The 20940-nt window shown below is 46.1% G+C and overlaps 1 protein-coding gene and 2 long non-coding RNA genes across 6 annotated transcripts in view; 2 read left to right on the top strand and 1 right to left on the bottom strand.

The window, feature by feature from the left end:
• Positions 1-3615, top strand: part of LOC118168422 — a 4392-nt gene extending 777 nt beyond the window's left edge. Inside the window, exons 2-4 of one of the 2 annotated variants that reach the window (XR_004751547.1) lie at positions 716-1626; positions 1997-2088; positions 2211-3615. This is a non-coding gene — a long non-coding RNA (uncharacterized LOC118168422). The remainder of the gene's footprint in view (positions 1-715; positions 1627-1996; positions 2089-2210) is intronic. The other variant, XR_004751546.1, reaches the window with a different exon arrangement.
• On the bottom strand, positions 3222-8133 carry LOC118168419 (ferritin light chain-like). Its single transcript, XM_035328782.1, has 4 exons — positions 8057-8133; positions 7772-8020; positions 5559-5705; positions 3222-4730 (listed from the first exon to the last, which is right to left on the bottom strand). The coding sequence occupies exons 2-4, from the start codon at positions 7952-7954 to the stop codon at positions 4224-4226; spliced, it is 837 nt and encodes a 278-aa protein (XP_035184673.1). The 5' UTR covers positions 7955-8020; positions 8057-8133; the 3' UTR covers positions 3222-4223.
• LOC118168421 lies at positions 5700-20299 on the top strand. 3 transcript variants are annotated; one of them, XR_004751543.1, is made up of 6 exons: positions 5700-5865; positions 7014-7112; positions 15563-15653; positions 17026-17096; positions 17363-17454; positions 19256-20299. It is a non-coding gene; the product is annotated as an uncharacterized LOC118168421 (long non-coding RNA). The 3 variants fall into 3 exon arrangements; XR_004751544.1 differs by lacking the exon at positions 17026-17096; XR_004751542.1 differs by lacking the exon at positions 17026-17096 and having other exon boundaries at positions 15563-15642.
• The last annotated feature ends 641 nt before the right edge of the window (positions 20300-20940 follow it).

The following is a 20940-nucleotide window of genomic DNA, read 5'->3' on the forward strand; positions in this document are numbered from 1 at the left end:
TGTGCTGGGCAGCCCTGTCAGCACCGGGCTCCTCACACGCGAGCTCGGCCGCGTAACTTTGCCTTTCAGGTCCCTCTGAGCTTCTGCCGACCCTTGTGCTGAAGCCGCTGCGGGGGTTGGCTTCCCCTCGCCAGGCAGCAGGTGTGGGATCTGCGGTGGGATCGCTCCCGCGGTAAGTTCGTGGTGTTAGGCAGCCGTGTGGCAAAGGTCGGGCCTTGGAAAAACGGCAGGGTTTTGGTAACGTCTCTCAAGGCTGCCGGGCCCGTCTGGGGAAGGTGGTTGGAGCTGGAGGTCTGGTTCTTTCTGCGATACGGGCGTCCTTCAGCAGCTCGACTGCACGGTTTCAGTAGCTCGATGACTAAACTAGTTAGGGGTTTTTTAAAAGTTAACGTGGGCTAAAATTAATCTCCATTCTGCAGTTATAAATGCTGGTGAAACTCCAGCTCATTTAAACTCAAAGGCTCTGTTTTCAGTGAGGCAAGGGGCTGAGAAAATCTGAAAAAGTAGAAAACAGACGGGTGATCTGGTCACAGTCCGCTGCCCGTGACTTCTCAGATGGGCTGTCGTCATGGCGGATTCTTTTGTTGTTACACGATACAGGTTTTTGCAAAAATTTCCAATCTGCAGCCCCCATTTTCTACTGACTTGTCTTCAAATGCAGACAAAGATAAGAACTGTTAGGCACATTCTGTCATTACCCCGAAGATTTTTTTAGGTAGATGTTTTGGACTGTGTACAAGTTTGTTCTTTCACTGTATCCAGCGCTGAAAAATGATACGTCCCAAGGAGATCAGCTATTGACCACCCTTACTCATTTAGAAGTGTATCTCCCAGCTGTTCTGAGAGGCAGAGTAGCAGGCTTGTGGAAACACTGCTGTTATTATAGAGGTTCTTTGATCCAGAAGGAACGAACAGATTTTTTTTTTTTTTGAAATCTTCACTAAACAGCTAAAAGTGAAAATAACTTGTATTCAAAATAATGTTACACGCACAATAACAGAAAAAGTACAAATGAGAAATAGTTTTATGCTGTAACGCTGAACGTGGCCCTTGGAATATCAAGGCTTGGTGCTGGCCGTGTGACCTACTCAAAACACACAAACTCTTTGCAGATCATTAGATTAATTTGTGGAAAAGGTCATTTTCCTAATACTTACCTCATGCAGTAGCATATTCTGCCACTGTAAGCGTGCTTCTAGGTTATATTTGACCCCTTAAAAAAGCATTGTCGGACTTGCACACAGAGCGGTGAATTTGGGCAAAGTGGTAACAAATGGCTGGACTTGGACAAGCGATACAAGAGAGACTGTAACTGTGCATGAACATGCTTAAGTGCATGAATTCACTTAAGTGAAAAAGTCAGGAGGAAGCCATGAGCAGCTGGTGAACTCTGCTCAGAGGGGTCTTCCAGTGAAGCTGCCTTTGAAGACTTATCTCGTGCTGCTGCCACCAAAACTCACATTCACTTCCCAGTATTTTGCCCACAGACACGTTTGTCCAGAAAGATGTTGCCTTCTGCGGTATGCCTGAAAGAAGTCCTTGCAAAACACAAAATCCTGAGCTGCTCTTCTCAATTTTGTGTGGCCATTGTGGAGAAGAGGAAGGACAGCACGTTCTCCATAGACTGTAAGCTAATTCCTTGCTCTGAGAGTAGGCAGCAGCAAGCTCCCTTTCCCTACAACCATAGGTAGTGCTTATGGCAGCGTTTAGAAATATGCCGTGGTCAACACCTGTTTGGAAGCCTCTGGTTGTAACTCAAAATTTCAAGTAAAGATAAGGTCTCTCCAGAGCTTCCAATTTAGATGCAGTTATTATAGGGTACTGATGGCTGCTCTGAGCAGGGCAGGTCGTGTGTTTGGGTGGTTTGGACATGGCTTTGCAAGTACAGAGTATGTATATGAACAAACAATCAGCTGAGGAAGAGAACTGTATGGTTACTTTAAATGTTGTTTCCCCAATACGCGTTCTACATTCACCCTTCATCTCCGTTTCTCAGGGTATGGTTGAAATGAAGATGAGAAGGCAGAGGCAGATCGTACATGCTGTGCTACAAAGCATGGAGAGGCTCATCCTATTCACAACTGACAGGTATTGCTGACAAACTTAGAGAGATTATATTCATAGGCAGATGTGCCTCACAGCGCAAGCAACAAGTGGACAAGAAAAACTTCAGCTACCTACAGTTACTGATTTACTTGTTTCTTTTTCAGAGGATAAACTGGGAAAATAGCTGATTGTGAGTTCACCTAAAATTAACAGAACTGTCTTTTCAGGCAGAGGGTCCAGAAGGTATTTTTGAAGAGGGAGAGAAAAAGGCCTGAAGTCTGAAAATGTGCTGGTAACACTTGGCTGCAGAGGTGAAGGTAAGAATCTTAGAAACACACATGGCACTATTTCAGGGAAAAAGGAGCAGCGAGTAAGTCCTGCATTGAAAAGTGTTTGTTTGTTGTTGTGGTAAAATTCATTTAAGATGAATTTCTTGGAAGCTGTGCCTATGCTGTAGAAAGGTAACCGCTCTTAAAGGAGGAGCCTGTTGTAGAAGTCAGTTTAGCATTGCCTCTACTACTTGTTTTTATTTGGCACTGGTTTATAACTCAACTAGCCGTTTTGCTCAATTCATATTAAGTGAGCTATATTTTAATACTGAGAAGGATGGATTCCATTGCTCTTATTCATGTTGGGTTGTAGTCAGTGGAACTAATTGTTGAATAAGGTATGCTCAGCGTGAGAGTGGGTGTTGGAATCCAGCCCAGATGGAAATATCTTTTAAATTACTGATGTATTCAAGAGCAGCCATCCCCAACAGACAAATCTAGCATGTTCCTAACAGTGATTTCTCCCTAACCACCCCTGCCCCTGAAAAGCTAAATCATTATTAACAGAAAGTCTGAGGAAGCATCAGCCTTGTAATTGTCTATCCTGTGTTGCAACGCTACCAGAAATGAAGTAAGCTAATGCAGTTCTACTGAAATGGGAATTAACTGCAGCTGTGCATCAAAGTCAAGAGTTTTCTGACCATGTTTCATTGTGCAGTGTTCTTACCTTAATAGTCTTCTAGCATTTATTTAATTCTGGGGTCTACTCTTTTTGTCTTTGAAGCCATATGTCCAACTTCCTCCACAGCAGGTAAGTACTGGTACTGTTTTGTATTTGTATGCAAAAATCTCTTGGAGAAGAGATTTGTGTTGTAAAATGAGGAATACGCCGTAGATGCTACGTGCCACTTTTTAATATTCAACTGAATTTATTTTTCAACCATGACAGGTGTATCATTTACACTGTTACATAAAAGTGTAAGAATCTTTCAACAAAGCAAAACCCAAATGCATAAAAAAGTGGTATATTAAAAAAAAAAAAGCTATGTAGCTGATCTAGCCACTTCCTCTTCTTGTAGCCAGCCCATGTTGAGAAAGAGAGGCACTCTTGTAGGAGGCGAGAGGAACTTCCCATGATATAATATGCTGATGATCACAGAGTCCAACTCCTGACTCCACACAGGGCAACCTAAGAGTTAAACCACGTATCTAAAAGTACTGTCCAAGTCTTTTTGAACATTAGATGTGAACCCCTGATTTACCTCATCTGCTTTCTGAGGATGAGAAAAGGCAAGTAAGTGTAGTGAAAAACAGCACATAGTCATGTTCCCACTGGTGAGGAAATGTTTGCATCCTTCGTCTTGGAGAAGCATACAACTAGAAACAGCTGGGCTGTAAATAAATGAATTGGACTCCTTATTTAAGCTGCTACTATGATAGAAGACAAAACTGGTTTTAAAAAAAGTCTTTTAAGAAGTTCATTACATTACATTAGCATAAAATATCTAGTAATATAAAAAAATATTTAGCTTTTCTCTCAAATAGAAATTACTTTGTACTAAAGTTTGTTTTGAATAAGAGTTATATATATTGTTAAAAATAATTTGCACGAGCTAACCCCATTAACCATTTAGGACAGAAGAGGCCTAAAAGCTTTGGGTTTCCAGGAAGAATTGCATAGATAAAAATACGATTAATGCTGCCAACCTAGGCTAACTAGCAACCTAGCTGTCATTTAAGCAAAACAATGGTATGGGCTGGATTTTGAGCTGTGGCTCAAAAGATGAGGGAAAGGGTATAAAACAGTAGAGTGATACAGCATCAGGTCTCCTGGGCTGTCGTCTCCAGGCCACCCTTCTTCACAGGTCTGCCTTTAGGAGGTGCCCCATAGCTGCAACAGCCACAGCATTAAACTACCTCCCTCCCCTGCTTCACTTTTGCTCCTATCCCGTCATTATTACACTGTGGCAGCGTGGCAGTGCAGTGGATGGTTGCATATATTGGCCCTATGTCATTCCTGTGCTGGAAAAAATCTTTCTGGGGTCGCTTCAAACCTTCTGCAGCTCCTGTACCCTGCTGGAGAGGTGGGCAGGGGCCGCACTGCTGACCGGACTCCAACTCTATGCCTGTTCTGAACTCCTTCTGCAACCGGTCCATAAAGTAATCACCAAGACTATTTCTGCCATCTTGGGAACAATCAAGCCTGCGAGCATTGGTCAGAAGATCTCCCATCAGCTTGATCTTCCGGATTTTGGGCCCAATAAATTGTTTCTTGATAGTGCTTGCGCTATGAGGGTCTGCATTTTCAATGCTTATGGCATAAAGTTCTTCAAAATACCGAGTCATAGTTTTCCACTGTACCATTGCTAGTTCCAGAGCTTTCACCAGACCGACTGTGTAGTCATAGTTTGGTTTCTAGAAGCAAAGACAAAATTAGATTTACACAGATGAACAGCTCATCTTACCATATTGTGTTGTTTTCCTGCAATTTACCTGGCCCTCCAAATGTGACATGCTAGGATTTAACAACTCCTCCCAGTTCGGAGCAGCTGTTACTTCTATCTGAGTTGGATGGCTGTAAACACACATAAGTGGCAGAACCCAAACACTTTTTAAAGAAACAGGGATTTAGAAAGCAGAAATGCCTTTTTTTTTTTTTTCCTACAGCTTACCAAATGCCATGATAGTCCAAAGGGAGCATTCTGCATTAAGTACTAAGAGAATACAAGCTTGTTGGAGGAATATCCACCCCTTTAACAATTTTGTTACTGTTTTTACCGGTAACGTTGAGTTACTCCTTTGTACCTGTGAAACCTGAGTCAGACAGATCTCTAGTTCTAAGTCTGTCTTGAACTGTAACAGATCTGCCTTCTAGGCTTCTATCTGGTTTCAGTGTGAAGGCAGGCAAGTTGGCTGTTTTAGCACTGAAACAGTTTAAGGAGCCTCACGTTATCCATCACAGCACACTGCAAACAGCAGTCTCCAGCTGAGAGTAAGGAAGAGGGGACCATTGTTTATATTCTTTTTGGCTAGAAGAGCAACCACACAGAGTTAGGACTGCATGTCTGACAGCTTCCAGGTGTTGTAACCAAGAACAAAAGCATGCACACTAACATGACAGGGAAATTGTATCGGGAAATCTGACAGGATGGATGCAGGAATCTGAAGTACCAACGCTACAATGCAAGTTAGAATAATTACAGCTCATTGCAAATGCTCAAAAACTTCTTGTTTGCTACACACCTGGATGGTTTTAGCACAGTAATGGCCTCCTCTTTCTTGCTGATACTCCATCAAAGCCTCTGCAGCTTTTCTCTCTTCCAGAGCTTGATGGCAGAAGAACTTGGAAACATTTGGTAGAGCCACATGTGATTGATCAAAATATTCACCCTAAGCAAACAAGAAACCAAACAGAATGTTAGGATTTGCTAGAGATGGGATTTACCTGCAGCAGAACATGACTTTATCAGAATCCCGGAGATACTTCCAGAAGAACTTGTTCTACCAGCACGATCATTTTGAAGGTCTTCATCCACATTTCTGCAATAAAGTAAGTCTTACTGTCTGTAACAGACAGTCTTTACTTCTATTAGAACTCCTATCCTTTAATTCTAGATACATAGCCATAAGTACTGATGTGCTCTCTCAATTAGCTGAGATCCTTGGAGTATTTTCCTAAGTTTTGTTTGTTTTACTTCTTAAAGCATAGTCTCAGTACAGGGAACATACAATTTCTCTCTTCAGGCCAGCATTCCAGTGAACAGAAAGCTTTCAAAGCTATGAAAAAGTTGAGGCAAATACAAAAAGAGAACAAGCATAACTGCATCCATTTATCGCCTCCATTATGGTGAATGCTATTCCCAACGAATACTAGCACTGAACACTTTGAACACGCACAGCACAATGCTATACCATAATATAATTGAGTGTTGTATATACCTCATGCCAAGAATACTTCAGAAGTTATTAAAACTGTAAACCCACCACAGGACTTGTTCTGTTCCAAATGGGAAGTTAATGGCTTTAATCACTGCAAAATTTGACTATGCTATTAGAGCCCTCAGCTCTCCTGTTAGAAGGACTTTATCTGCGACATTGCTGTCCTATAAACAGGATGTACTGGAGAGAGGTAGCAGTGGAAAGCCACCAGCTTACAGAGGTTTCAGCACTAGCTCTGCTCCACTTTGATGTTGAAGACAGAGGCAACAGCTGGAAATACACAAGAAAGGAATTGAGGGAGCTACAGTATCTTGATCTGCTCATTCCCTAAACATGCAGATGCAGCACAGCACAGCTTTTGCCTCTTGGACAGTCTGGGTGGGAGTACTGCGTACCAAGCCGTTGCCTTATAGTCTGCCTGTGAGGGGTGAAGGACAAGTGTGTGCATTTCCTAAGTTTTTCTGGTTCCTATTGTCTTGCCTGCTTTGATCTGTTGCCCTGCATAGATAATGAAATAGTTGTGTTTCATCTGTTGCTTATCTGTTTAGAAAAGAGAAGAGTCATATACACAATACAACAAGTTGATGTTTTATTTTAATTACCATCTAGGATACCCCCACACCTGTGAGACGTACACATTCAGCAATGTAAATCATTCTAGTTCAAGTACACGCTGGAATGTTTTGTTTAGAACATCGTTGTAATACTTGCATAATCCTTTTCCTGCAGCCATTCATTCATTCATGTTTCTGTTTACAGAAGAGTTGAAACCCCATGTTTTATAACAAGATCTTCAGTGCAAGTGTGCTGCAGGACTTCAAGAAGAGCCACAGTTACCACCCCTGCTTAACTGTTAAGGTAAATCTTTTGTGTAAATCATTAAATGTGTTTAAAGCGTTCACATTTTTAGGTTTATCTACTGTCTGTTTCTAATTAGGCTTCCTCCATCCCTCCCAGCTCCCTATCACTAGTATTACTTTAATCCAGATGCTTAAAAAGCTGTTGTTTTGCTGTATACTTAATGCTTGTTGGTTTAATACTCGACACCAAGCTTCATCAAAGATCTTGGGGATATGCGGAACGTGGTGCTTCTCAGCGGATGCCTGGCATTGATCATCTCTTTTATTGTAATGGCTTCATTAAAATACTTGCTGCCTGAGCATTTGATACGCGGCCAGACACGATTTTGACATGCACGTTACGTGATATCAGAGGTAACTTTTCTAAAGCCATGCCCGATGTTCCACCCCGTTGAGCGCACACTGCCGCTGTCGAGGAGCCCCCTCGCAAACTACGACCTCAGGTTACCCACGCGTGCCCTTTTCGTGCCAAGCTTTGGGGAAGAAGCGACCCAGGCGTCACAGGCCGGCGCCGTCGGCACTCCCCATCCCTCTCCCCACAGAGGCAGCTCCCCGGGCGGGTGACCGCAGGGGCCCGGCCCGCCGCCGCGCTTCCCACACCCGGGGCACGGCAGCGCCGAGCGGCAGCGGGGCGCTGCCAGACCCCCGCCCCCTTACCAGCGCCTGCAGGCTGTAGGCGAGCTCCAGCAGGGCTCCGGTGACCCCGCAGAGGCCTTCCTCCACGGCGACCGGGAAGCTCTGCCTCACCCGGCCGGCGGGCAGCGGGCGGTGCGCCTGGCAGGCGGGCAGCGCCACGCGGGGCCGCTTGGAGCGCGGCTCGGCCATGGCGGGCGCCGCCATGGGGGCAGCGGGGCCGCTCCGCCGCGCCGCCTCATATAGCGGCGGGCACCTGGGGCGCACCTTGCCGAGCGCGGCGCCGCCCGCTCCCCCCCCGCCCTTCCCCGCCGGGGGAGGAGGGAGCGGCCGCCGCCATTTCGTGCGTGCCCGCGGGCAGGCGCCGCCGCCCCGCCCCGGTGCCCGTCCCCTCAGCGCCGGAGCCTCGTGAGGGGTGGGCGCCGCGGGCGGCCCTGCGCGGAGCCCTCCCGGCCGTGGGCTGGGCAGCGCCCGGCTGCAGGCGGATTCTGCCGCCGGTCAGCTTAAAGCCCCGCGAGTGGTCGCGTCAAACTGGTCTTAGGTATTCCAGTCCCAGTCCTTAGTCTGTTAAGTGACTTGAAAATGCAGGCGTCCGACTTCTTCAGCCACTTTGCTGTGTGGACGGAGCTCTGCGTGTCACTGCTTGAGCTTTTGCCTTCAGCGGGTAAAGCTGCTGCGGTGGAAACATTTCTTAAGGCTACGCGTGAAGCGTGGGCCTGATCTGAAAACTGGCTCCAATTCCCCTCATCGCCGTACACCCTTCAAATTTGAGAATCATTTTTCTGTTCAGTGACTTTCTGCTGAGCAAGCGTAATGCTGCCTGCTGCTCTGTGGAATATTTTTCTAACAGGTGACTGCTGCCCCAGAGAGCCGTCCGCAGGGACCCCAGGGGCAGTGCCATCAGCCCATTGCGCGCTCTAATTGTCATCGGATCTGACTGCCTCGAGCAGAGCACACAGCGGAGAGCAGCCCGGGACTGGCATGAGAGCTGCTCATCAGAATCTTACGTGCTTCTAGTTCGGTGCCTCAGTCTTTTATGCTGTTCAAACCTCTTTGTTTGACGTGACTTCCCATTATTTCTGCTTATTCTTCATGCTGTAGCCAAGTTGAACCAGAAGTTTCAGTAAAACCGTGTGAAGTTGCCGTTAAAAGTAAATAAATAAAAACCACCCACATTTATGGTTAAACTGCATGTGAGTGCAGCTTGCCCTTAGTGTTTCAACCCAAAAGCGAGTACCTGAATTCACAAGTTATGATATATTCACAGGGCAGTTCAACACTGTGTGACCTAGTTCTGCAGGCAGTAAGGGTATTATTGCTTATCGTTGTGGCACTAGGGACTTCTGCTGGGATGATGCATGTCAGACTCTTATTTTTCAGCTCCCTGCGTGCCAGCTGTCGTGCTTTTAGCCAGTAAAGCAGTTGCGTGTGTTCTACAATTCCACGATAATTCTCTGAAGGCCTAAGAAGAATAAAAAGAGCAAGTGTGGTGTGTCTGTGAGTGTGCAGTATTGGCTTGCTAATATAAAACAATATCCAGTGACCTCCTTCCTGTGGGCAATCCAAAGAATTTCAAGTGTGAAGACAAAATAGAAAGCAAGTCAGCTTGCGTCCGTGTGGAGAAGCTCATAGTATGTTTTGATAGATGGGCCTGTATGTTCATGATGGTAATTTCTGAGCCTGTTAGTGCATGCATGCTCGTATCGGTATTAGTGGACTTGTGATCACATGCTGACTTTCTGAAGTCAGTATTTTACATTATCCCATGTTGACGATGGAGAACTAAGATGCAAAGACGTTTCTTAAGGCTACACGTGAAGCGTGGGCCCAGTCTGAAAACTGACTCCTAATTTCCTTGGTCTCCATCCATTCGGTACCTGCTTGTTTTATGAGAACACCACTGAATTTATTTTGCTTTGTGCCTCATAGAATTAAAGGCAATACATGTCATTGGTACTGCAGTTAAATTTGCTATGGAAAATCTCCATTACAAATTAATCTAGGGATTCTTGCTACACAGGATGAGGTGGTCTCACGTGCTGGTCATACCTGGACTGGGGAAATTACCATCTATCTGTTCCAAAAACGTGTGATCTCAGTCTTGATTTTTAAACAACGCTGTATCCTAGGAGGATGAGTGGTTTCTTCAGTTTCCTAGGTAGTAACATCTCAGCGTGGCATGGAGTAAGCACAGTGCCTGGTATCAGGTAGGGGGCTTTTAAGATAGTTGAGCTGCTTTTCGTCTACGCTAAACTGAGGAGAAAGTTCTAGGTATCTTTCCCAAACCGTATGCTTTAGAAAAGCTCCTGCCCACTTGGGCTAACAATGTCCGTATATGACTGTCACACGAGTGAATCTGGGTTAGTTCTTTATTCCTGCTATGTCCTGAAGTACGAAGGCGCCTTACAGATTTCCTGAAAGAACAGCCCTTCTTGGGGTGACAGAGGTTGGACACTGAGGGAAAGCATGAGGAGGTAGTTCGGTGCAAGCTGTCGCAAGCAAGGGCTCTGTAAATGGCATTGGTGACGGGATTGGCCCTCCTCATTCCCGTAATCCGGGATTATTTAAATGCGTAATGTCAGGCACGTGCCTTGATGAAAGGTGTCTTGGTTTATGTTTATGATTTGGGATGATTTTCACAGAATCACAGAACAGTCTAGGTTGGAAGAGACCTCCAAGATCACCGAGTCCAACCTCTGACCTAACACTAACAAGTCCTCCACTAAACCATATCCCTAAGCTCGACATCTAAAATGTATTTTGATACAGCATATTTGAAAGAGTGTTGAAAGCAGTGTGCCAGAGTGGGAAGCCGAGCAACCACAGCATGGTATAGAGAAAAGCAGCTCTCTTACAGCGTGCCCCTCTTTTAATTCTTCGGCAGGGTGTCACAAACGAGATGTGTCAGAGTTACTGTCATAGGGCTTCAGCAGTCATCTGAAGATCCCTTTTCTGTTAAGACTACTAGCAAACGTTTAATTGAATCTGGCCATTTTCCACCTTGATTGTCTGTCCTTTAAAGCTGCAGTTTGTAATCCGGAGTTTGCGTTTCCTGTCCTTTAACCACAGGTAGCAAGGATTGTGGCTGTGTTGCTTCTGCCCAGCCACCATCTGTTAGCTTCTTCCTAGCTGTGGCAGATTTTTCATGTGCCTCGCAAATACTCTAACGCTGCCAAACACTTTCCTTATGTGATCATTCAGCGGCCATCAATAGCTATGATGAAAATTGAGGGCTAAGAGAGAAGAAAGCAGTAAATAAACGTATGATATGTATTCCTGTAAATTAGCCGTCTTCGTTCGTGACTTTATTTCGTAATTAAGTGAAACCTAAGATCTCCGGCAGGAAATGGAGCAGGATTCATACAAGCACCCATGAATTCACAGTCGCTTGTATTGGGCTTGAAGTCATTTTTCCCCTTTATCCATGTGCTTTGCTATGCTCAACAGGTGCTTCATTTCACTGTTTTGTCTGATCCCGCTCTGTTTCATTTCCCTTTTTCCATGGAAGAAAAGCCAGCAGGACTTCTGAGTTCTTTCTGTGCCTTTTTGTACCGTATGACTCATAGAGTTAAAAAAGCAGCCTGAAATTTGGGAGGTTACTACTTAAGCGAGCATAGAAAAACAACTTTTTTTAACAGTGGTCTTACAGTAAAAGCAGTCATCAGCAAAACATGAGATGGCCCTGTGGTGACAGTGGCACTGCGACCAAGCTGCGAGGGGAACATTCTGGGATAGATTTTTTTGTCTTTGTGTCACTGAGCAAATGTAAAGAGTTCAGGAAGGTCCACTTCGTTCTAGTGCTGTGAAATCAGCATGCTGTAGCTGTGTAAGAGAAGGGCTTTTCAGAAGCTGAACTTAGAGCCTGGTTCTGCCAGAGTGAGTGTCTTGTTCTTGTTGGTATCAAACAGAGCAGACAGGAGCCTGGTATTGGGGCTCTTATGTGCTAAACATTACTTGCAGCACAATATCTACACACTATATATATATATATACACACATATGTATGCGTGTATTTCATTTCCTAAAACAAGGTACCACAGTGAAATCCTGTACACAAAGTATTTTGATTAATTCTGATTTTGGAAGTCATTTGTGAAGTATATTTTTCCTTTTGTTGCAGTGGGGTTCTTTCTAAAACCACTTTCCAAATGTTGAATGATGTAAACCACTGTGCTATGGGGACAAATCGTTGAAACTTTACCAATTGAAATCTGTCTTTCACTTCAAACAGAGTATGCCCACAGCCTGGTAGCACGTCAGTATGTCTAAAGCATAGCCCCGGCCAACTCGTCCTCTCCCTTTTCTCCTGCCCCACCTCATGTGGCCCCCAGAGGCAGCTCCGTGCCAAGAGCAGGTATGTCGTGTTGTGTGGGTGAGTGGGTTCTTCCAGCCAGGCCTAAAAGATGTAACCACGTCTACTGTCACAGGCAGGCTATTGGCTGTGACTGTTGCCCTGCCGCAACCTTTTTCGTGTTTGACACCTTCGTCTGTCTCATCGCACCTCAAATCAGGCTGCACGTGGCTCTGGTGGAGTGTCTGTGGCTGCGTACGTGTGCGTGGGCTTCCAGTAAAACAGCACTGCAGCCACTGCTGACTCGTGTCTAGGAGCTGTGTAGCTGTTCTGCCCAAAGCTCTTTCCAAAACGTTAACTTTTGACGATCCACCTACACTGGGTTGCTCTCCCCTAGTCTCTTCTCCCTGTACTTACAAACTTGTTAGGATGCTGAGTCGTCTTTTCGCCTCATCTGTGCCTCCGAAGAGCTGCCAGCTCTCAGGAAGCCAGCGGTTCGGCTGGAGCAGGGGGTCGGTGAGTAGAGCCGGAGCACGGCGGGCTGCCTGTGCCCCCGCCTGTGTGCCCGGTGGCCGCAGAGGGGTGGCAGCCAGGCTGAGCAGCAGCTGCAGCAGCGTGCTTCAGCTGGTCAGCAGCACGGCACTTGGCCCTTCAGTCTCTATTTCTTCTCTCACAAATATGCTGTAAGTGGACTGTTAATTTCCACTGGTACTGGCTGATGCTACCCATCTCGTTTCTTGAAGAGGCCGCACCTAGGAGTAAGGTTAAATTGGCAGGGTTTGTTTGCCTCGGATTTTTGCAATTGTTATTTCAAACTGTACTGAAAAAAGCACAGGCCAGCCAACGTAAGGCTCATTGATGCGATCTGTCCGTGGCACACCGTATGTCCAGTCACTTACTGCAGGTGGAATCCGCTGGGTCTCAGCGCTGGAACAAATCTAAGGGGATTCTGAGGAATTTCTGCAGACGTGTGGTGCACCCCAGGCAGTGCGTTACATAAGGGAGTTGTGCAATCCCAAACTACCTCAAGTCTTTCGTAAGTTGTATCCCTTGCCTTCCTGTTCTACTTTCTTTTCCACATCTGCGGATAAGAATCCGGACTTATTTTTGGACAAATGAGAAGATGAGACCTGACGTGTTGGAAAAGGCAGTGCCCCTTTTTAGGTACAGCTTGTGCCATCTGAAATCAGTGCTTGCAGGTGATGCCTTCCAGGCACTGTAAACTTGGGTAGGTGCGCTCCACCCTCAGTGGCCCTTGAAAGAACATCAGATCTCTTCGAGTTGAGGATGAGCAGATGCACTCTGTCCATACTGAGAATATTTGGGCTCTAGTAATACTTGCCTGCAGTAAACTATATCTTCTGATGAAGGTCCGGAGCCTTTTATGGTCCTGCTACTGTATTTTGCTGATAATCGGTGTTCTTAGTGTCCTTGCTAGTACCAAGAGCTCCTGCTTCTGAAATACAGGTACTCCAGGGGCTTAAATGGTTTGACTGATGACATTTGCTACTTGGCTTGAGAGAAAGAAGAAATTGAAGCACGGATGTGGTGAGAGGTTTGTAAGATGTTTGCAGGGGAGATTATTCCACATGTTTTAGCTTTTGCATTCGTCAAAAAAATAGGAATGAGCCGTTTTCACGGTCTTTGTCTGGTAAAGATCCCTCTCAAAGTTTAAATGAAAGTGAGAAAAAAAAATCATAAATGGTCCTTTTTTTTTAATTTAATGTGAACATTAATCAGGTAAATGTTTAAAATTTTGTCTTAATCCGGTTTTAATGGGGGTGAATTGGACAAACCAGAAGTGGCTGATTTCACTCAAACAGCACAGGCCCTAAAGACTATGGTAAACTCCTGTGAAGTAATTCCTCTCCTAGTTCCAGGCACAGAATGACCCTTTATTGCTGCTTTCTGCTCAAAACACCTTTTATAGGCCGTCTGTACATAATCCTTTATCACGTAGGTGTTGTGGTTCTGTAGGGTTTCCCTTTCCTATCATTTTCCACCTAATTTTAATGGCTTTAAATCCATTACAAAGTTCTTACGATGGCAGGTGTTAGATTGCAGTCTGTGGCAGTGCGTCCCAGGCAAAGTCTCCTGTGCCAGCTTGCAAGGATCAGACAGATCATTTTTGATTTCATTGTCTGTGTGCAGATCTCTAGATTTGGGCATTTGCCTGATTTCACTGGAATCATGGCACCGAAGGCAGCCAGCAACATGAGCTGGCAGTCCTGGGCAGTTTCGTACTCTGGTCTTCAGGACACTGTGGCGTTACCCAGAGTGGTTCGGTGAAGTCTTTACTTTTCGGTTATGAGACCACTGGCTCCAATTACTACCATTTTTATAATTTAGAAATTACTTTCCCGAGTATTTGCGAATTTCACAGAGCTGCTTGTTCTCTGGTAGAAATCCTGCATACCAAGCGCCTGCCTGAGGCAAAGACAAAAAAGTTAGCTTTGATACTCCAAAACTGGTTGCATAAATCCTGAGCAGCTGGTCTGCGTGAAATGTGCCCGGTGACAGCGAGCCGCAGAGGGGATTCGGAGGTTTAGGAGAAGCTCTGTGCCTGTCAGATGCTCAGTGTTGTATTGCTCCTACTCTGAAGGGCAGGAACACAGAGGTACCCGTACTGCTCGGTACTAAGCGTGCAAAGTGGTCATCGCTCTACGCGGTTCCCTCAGGCGTAGATGTGCACACAACAGATGCGTGGCTGGGCAGCTTTGCCTTTTTCATACGTTTGTACGTGCTTTGATGTTTTCCCACGTTGGAACTGCGGTTAAAGCCTCCGAGGGAATCCGTGAGCCTGCAGCAGCTGGGAGGCAGTTTCTAGCCCTGTGCCGTTCTGTGAGTGTCTCTGCACTGTCACCAGCGTCACCAGCCTGTGCGGCCGTGCTTGTCAGGGGAAATTCACGGGCTCTCACGGAGATGCGGAGGCCAACACAGCGTAGTTTACACCTGTGTGTACTCGTGGATGAGATGTCAGTAACTGTTAAGGATCGGTGACTGTTTTTTTCCTCCTGTGCTGTTCTGGCCAGCAGCTCTGCTCTTTCAGCTGCTTTGCTTCTTTCTGTGGTCTAACCCAGCTGAGACGTACTCCCAAGGGGAAAGTGACTTAAACTAATCTAAATCTCAGAAAGGCACCAATGGAAAGGTGCACAAGGAAATAAATCCTAGAATACGTTAGGAAAACTGTGACCGGTTCACATGAGCAGCTTGTAGCAAGATGGTGTTTCCCTCTAAAAGAGCATCATCAGGAATTTGGAAGTCCGCTTTTCACTCAGGTTTTGTAAGCAGAGTGCTCTCGGCAATGTGTTCAGATGCCACCTTTGTGAATCCAGTTCTGCACTTGGGCTCTAGAGAGCTTCCAGGTTCTCTGCAAACAGGCACCCGAGTCACTGCAAGGAGTAAGACCGGATTTGTTGAACTGTTTTTTGGAGCTCAGAATGACAGGGCTCAGGAAAAAAAAAAAAAAAGAGCAAGTACGTGTCAATTCTTATGATGCCTGGGTTTGGTTTGATGTGTTTCAGAACAGGATCATCCTTGTTCCTATTAAAGCATGCTCGTGATCTGGACTCTGGGACCCAAGCAGGACTGGGGGACACGTCTGGTAAGGCAGAGGTAAGAGCATGTTACGTGTGTAGAGAAGGGTGTTGCAGTTGGCCCTTCGTAGTTCATGACTTTCAGCTGTTTGTTCTGAAGCAAGGGACAGGAAGGTTTATTTTCCTTTCTAAAGATCAGTGCAGAGCAAAGGGAGGAGGTGAAAAATCCTGAGGAAAACCGAAAAGGGGACAGAAGCAGCACTGAGAGTGGGCCAAATCTTTTACTGGCATATATGAGCATTACTCATATAACTTCAAGAGAATACATGCTTTAACTGAGCATGTACCAGCTGAGGACCTGGCCCATGATATCCTTTATAAAGCTCTGATTCCTCCCCAAATAGTTTTTCCCTCCCTCTTCAAAGAGGCACCTGTTGTTGGTGGAGTTGGTGATGATACTGGATTAGTGCACATGCGGTCAGCCTGCTTGGCCTCAGCCCTTTGGACCCAAAATGAACTCCAGCTGCTGTTGCCCAGAGCAGGTGCTTCATCCAGCCCTAGCAGCTGCTTGAACGTACGCTGTCATGGCCAGTAGGAGGGGGTGGGCTCTGAGCTACCCAGAGGAAGAGCAGATCAGCAGGAGGGAAGGAAAAGGGAGTGTGCTGCAGAGGTCGGGTTTTTATCCTCAGCATTTAGCAGAAGAAAATTGTTGTAACATATCATGGTGGAACCGGCACACGGGCTGGCATTCTGAGCCTACATAGCCCAGGGATGGATGCTGGTTCCCAAAATGAGGCTGAGGGACCTCTAAATACCAGCAGGGTCATGACAAACGTTTGATCTCCATGCTGCTGAACCTGTCTTGTCAGGTACATGGCCACGTGTGAGAAATTCGGAGGGCTGGTAGCATTTCACAGTTGTTTGGTGTTTGTAGCTGTTGGTTGAAAGCTCCAGTGAGCTGCCTGGCAGAGGTGAGATCAGATGATAGTTGGCTAGGTGGGATAGCTTGGCCTTCACACACACGCTGCCAAAACCAGCAGCCAGGGAAGAAGACAAAATCAGAGAAACTGGGGCTCAGAAGCAGCTGCAGGAGTGGAGGAAATGGTGCCAGGTAAATGGAGGGTGAGGAGACAACGTGGGGGCGTTCAGAGATGTGGGGGTTGGACAGCAGCAACCAGAGTTTGAGGAAGAGGTGCAGAAAGGCCACACCAAAGGTAGAGCAGCAGCAAACCAGGGCTAGAGCAAAGGGGACGGGGCAGGGATGCAGGTTTCTTGTTCCTACCCTGTGCATGGTTTCGATCGTATCCCATCAACCAGGTTTTTCATTCCATGCGTCTTTGCTGATTGCTCAACCAAGCTCAGACCAAACTCCCGTAAGGAAGTGAAATGCTGAGCAAGGGCATTTCCCTGTGTAACCACGAAAGGATTATTCAGGCCATTTTTCATTACAGTGTGGCCTAAGCCCAGGAGAAAAACAAGAATATTGGAGGCCTCTCCTTGTCAGGAAATGGGATTTCCGCAGGTACTCAGTCGTAAATGCTGTACATGCTTCTAAGGCTTGGCGCATGGCATTGCTAAATCCTGATTCAGGATGCAAGAATGTTTCATGGCCCCTGCCATGTAAGCTGTTGTCTGCCCATGTTTGGAAATCAGCCCTCAGTGATGGCAGTAGACAAGTATGGGTGAAATGAGCAGCTTGGCTTCAGCACTGAGCAAGACCTGTTAACGTCCTAAGTGCAGATGGCCAGTTCATGTCTTGAGTAATGAATACTATGCCCTTTTCTGCAGCGGGTGGTAAGAAGCTGAATGGTCTTCATCCCCTTGCCACCGTCCCAGGATTTGAAAGAGTGACATAGTATTTTATCCCTTTACAAGATGAGGTAAGGTTGCTAGACATAATGTTCATATGGAATTACACAGAAAAAACTCCAGACAGCCAAGCATACTGACTTACGATCGTCTGTGTGGTGGCAGGGAAATGATTTCCTTTCTGTCTCACTTGCCTCTTGGATTGGTTAGGCTATCCAGCTGATTTCAGTTGTTCTTTTGGACTAAAAGCTATTCCTCCTGTAACAGGCCTGACCAATTTCTGTCCCAGTGCAGTTCTTCCATCATGTATTCCTCCGACTTGTATTGTTTCCATGTTAAAATTAAGGACCTAGAGAAGGATCACTGGAAACTTTACATGAGTGAAATACTCAAGGCTGCTAGGGAGGTAGACGCATTAGAAATAGGTGGTGTCTGTGCTCGTTCTGTACTCACAGCCCTTGGACGTGTCGCTGGCATGCAGGGAAAGAAATGTTGCACATGACTTCGAAGTGCTTGCTGTGCGTCTGTGTGAAGGAAGGCATTCTCCGGTTTAGTGTCCCTTTGGTTTTACCAGTTCCAGTAAATTGCAGTTCACTTTTGCTGCTGTGGCCTTACCAGCAATCGTTCCCCACTGTCTCCTGATCTGCCCAGTAGCATGGCTGGGTGCTGTGCACACCTGGACTGCTTCACTCAGGGGAAGTGGCTGATGTTGCCCTGCATTATTCCTCTGTACCCCTCTTCTTCAGCTTCCCGGCACCGTGCTGTGAATCAAGAAAAATGGAGGTGCAACTTTCTTCTCCTTTTGGTGTAGCCAATTAAAATAAAACAAAACCTGGAAGCACACCGAATGCCATTCTCAAAGTGGCCCAAGATCTGTATTTAAGTTTGGCGGCACATTTCATCTTGTTTTCTGGAGATTTCAATCCATCTACACGTGGATAGGATTTTTTGAAGCGCCTCTCTGTCACTGATTTAAACGGAATTAGGTATGAAGGAGCTTTGCAGATGTAAGCTGTTACCAAACGGTGCGTGGCACTGTCCAGCGGGGCACAGCAAAGTGAAGCACTTTGGATGTTGTAAGTCATAACGTAGTATTTGCTGGAATAAGACTAAGGAAGTAAAGAGATTTTCAGCAGCCCTCCGAATTTTGGGGATCTGGACAACAGAGGGTTTGACTTTGTACGAGGCCCATGTTGCACTGCTTAGGAATTCCCAATTCAAGATGAAAACTACTGTGAGTGCCCTTTTACCGTACAGCCGACAATTAGCTTGCTGTCAGTAAGACAAACAGTCATTAAGTGGTGAGCGAAAGTCGCATCAGAAGTGGACCTTGACAGAAGTGGTAACATACAGTTAGAGCGAGTGACATTCTTCACACCTGCTGTGGTGCATAACAGTAGCTGGCTGCCTTAACCCGTGGCACTACAAGCAGAGCATTGTGCTGTGACACAGCCTGGACAGCGATTGAATTACACACCGATTAGGTCTTGGGCTTCTCTCTGTCAGTGTGGACAATGAAGAATCAGAGAAGTGGACACGAGAGCTTTTGCAGGCCTTGCGCTCTCGAATGGAGGAGGATTAGTTGGTAAATGGCAAATTGTGTTGGGGCCAACAGTCGTAAAACTGAGCTCTGCCCTTCTGCTGCCTCAAAGGCACAGGCTTTGCAGAAAAACCCTTCTCCCCGCCTGCTTTGACTGACTGCTGTGATCTGGGGAGAGGGTGGACGTGCAGAGTCTGCTCCTCCTTTGCTCTGCCAAAGAAGGAAGGAGGTGCTGGTACATCCATATGCATTTTGCCCCTTGCTGTCTTACTGTTTTTCTTCCTCAGAAAGGGAACGGTGTTAAATTAATCAGTCTTCTGCTATTTCCCCAGGGATGCAGAAGTTGTGGGATTTGCCTCTCCCACTGAGGTGCTGCTGGCTGGTTCGCTGCCTGGCGGAGGGTGGGTGTAAGAGCTGATTTAACCTGGAAACAAAGCGTGTATCCTTTCTCAGGAGATCCACAGCAGGGCTGAAGAATTGCAAACGTTGCATCCGTTTCCTCCTGCCATCTGCTCCCCCGTGACTGCAGTGCCTGCGCTGTGCTCTTAGCTCACCCTGCAAATGCTCCTTGTGATGGAAGGTGGTACAGAGCTGGTGCAGAGGACTCCACGTTTGTTGGCAGTATCCTTGCTTGCATTCCACTGGCACCAGCTGCTCGACGCCCAGGAACCCAAGGTGGCACATGCTCTTCCATCCTCTTCCAATTTTCAGGTGAAGGTCTATATCGCATTAACCTCTTTTGTTCTGGAGGGAAGTGGTAAAGCTGTTATTTACTTATTTTTAAGAAAAACGTGTTAAACCCAAGTGGGAGAAACAACTGCATTGCGTACTGCGGTTGGGAGCGCAGGGCATTTGCGTTCCATCTGATCTTGAGCTTCCACTCCCTGCAGTTACTAAATGTGGTAGCTGTTGGCATGAGCATAGACCCAGAGATGGGCAGGACTAGTTTGCCATGCCAAATATTTTTCTGTTGCCCTCATCCTATTTTCTAGAACCAAAGATTTTACTGTGATAAAGATGACATCTTAAAGCACTGTAGGAGGTAAGAGGATGGTACTGCACATGACCTGAACTTGGATTAGGTATGTCTCTGATCCTGTATCCATCTTGAAGCTTACCAGTGAATAACCACGTTTATGAACAATGAAAATAGGACCTTCTTATTCTGTAAATACAAAAAAGAAAGGAACAGCTTTGAAAATCCAGCCGTCTTTCAAGTTCTCTGAAAGCATACAGACCCTGAGTCATCACAGTGAAATTCAACAGGGATGTTCTTATGAGTGGACTGAGAACATAGATGTGGTTTTATCTGTGGAAACCTGTATTTTTTCCAGTAGTCTTCATTACTGTAATAAACGATGCTATCTCTCCCTGCAGTCTTTGATCTCATCTCTTTATAGTATTGGCTTTTTTTTTTTTTTTTTTGAGCCAGGAAGCAGTGCGTACCTAAATACTGTAAGATTGTAAAAGAGGCTTTATGGTTATGCCATTTAAAAAGAATTCCTTGTGTTTTGGTTGCTAGTCTGAACTGAGAAAAGCTCAAAAAAAAAAAAAAGATTAAATTCAGCTGTTGTTCAGCGTAGTCAGTACTGATTATTGACAGCTCATTTTGAAAACAGGAAAATAAGAGGTATTCTAAGTAGCCACTGTTTCGTTTTAAGATGGAATATTTCAAAGGTATGTTGTAAAGACAAAATAGAGAAAAAATCATTCGCCAGTGCTGGTGCGGGACTGACAGAGGTTAACACGCTGACATCACGCTGGAAGTGCATAGCGTTTTGCCAGTGGTTATCAATGCCCTGCTGCTGGGAGACAGACAGTGCCAGCTGGTGCGGTGCAGCTCTGCGGGTGTGCCTTGGCTGCTGCTCAGGAAGGTGGGCGTGTGAGGAGGGCTCAAGGCTACTCCCTACCTGGTCATCGCTCCCCTGAAACAGGAGGAAGGGAGACAGTGCAAGAAGGTAGGTCCAGCGCCTCGCTTCTGACTCAGCTGCCTTCAGAGCAAGTCTCTGAGAGCAAA

Source organism: Oxyura jamaicensis, chromosome 5, assembly GCF_011077185.1.
Source record: "Oxyura jamaicensis isolate SHBP4307 breed ruddy duck chromosome 5, BPBGC_Ojam_1.0, whole genome shotgun sequence".
Taxonomy (NCBI): domain Eukaryota; kingdom Metazoa; phylum Chordata; class Aves; order Anseriformes; family Anatidae; genus Oxyura; species Oxyura jamaicensis.

What these genes read in the sequence shown, in the direction of transcription:
- LOC118168419 (XM_035328782.1), bottom strand. Translation starts at nt 7,954, where the DNA reads ATGGCGGCGCCCGCCATGGCCGAGCCGCGCTCCAAGCGGCCCCGCGTG. An exon ending in CCTACAGCCTGCAGGCGCTG is followed by an intron (nt 5,706 to 7,771) that starts GTAAGGGGGCGG and finishes TTGTTTGCTTAG; the next exon opens with GGTGAATATTTTGATCAATC. An exon ending in ACTGTGCTAAAACCATCCAG is followed by an intron (nt 4,731 to 5,558) that starts GTGTGTAGCAAA and finishes CTTTGCTTCTAG; the next exon opens with AAACCAAACTATGACTACAC.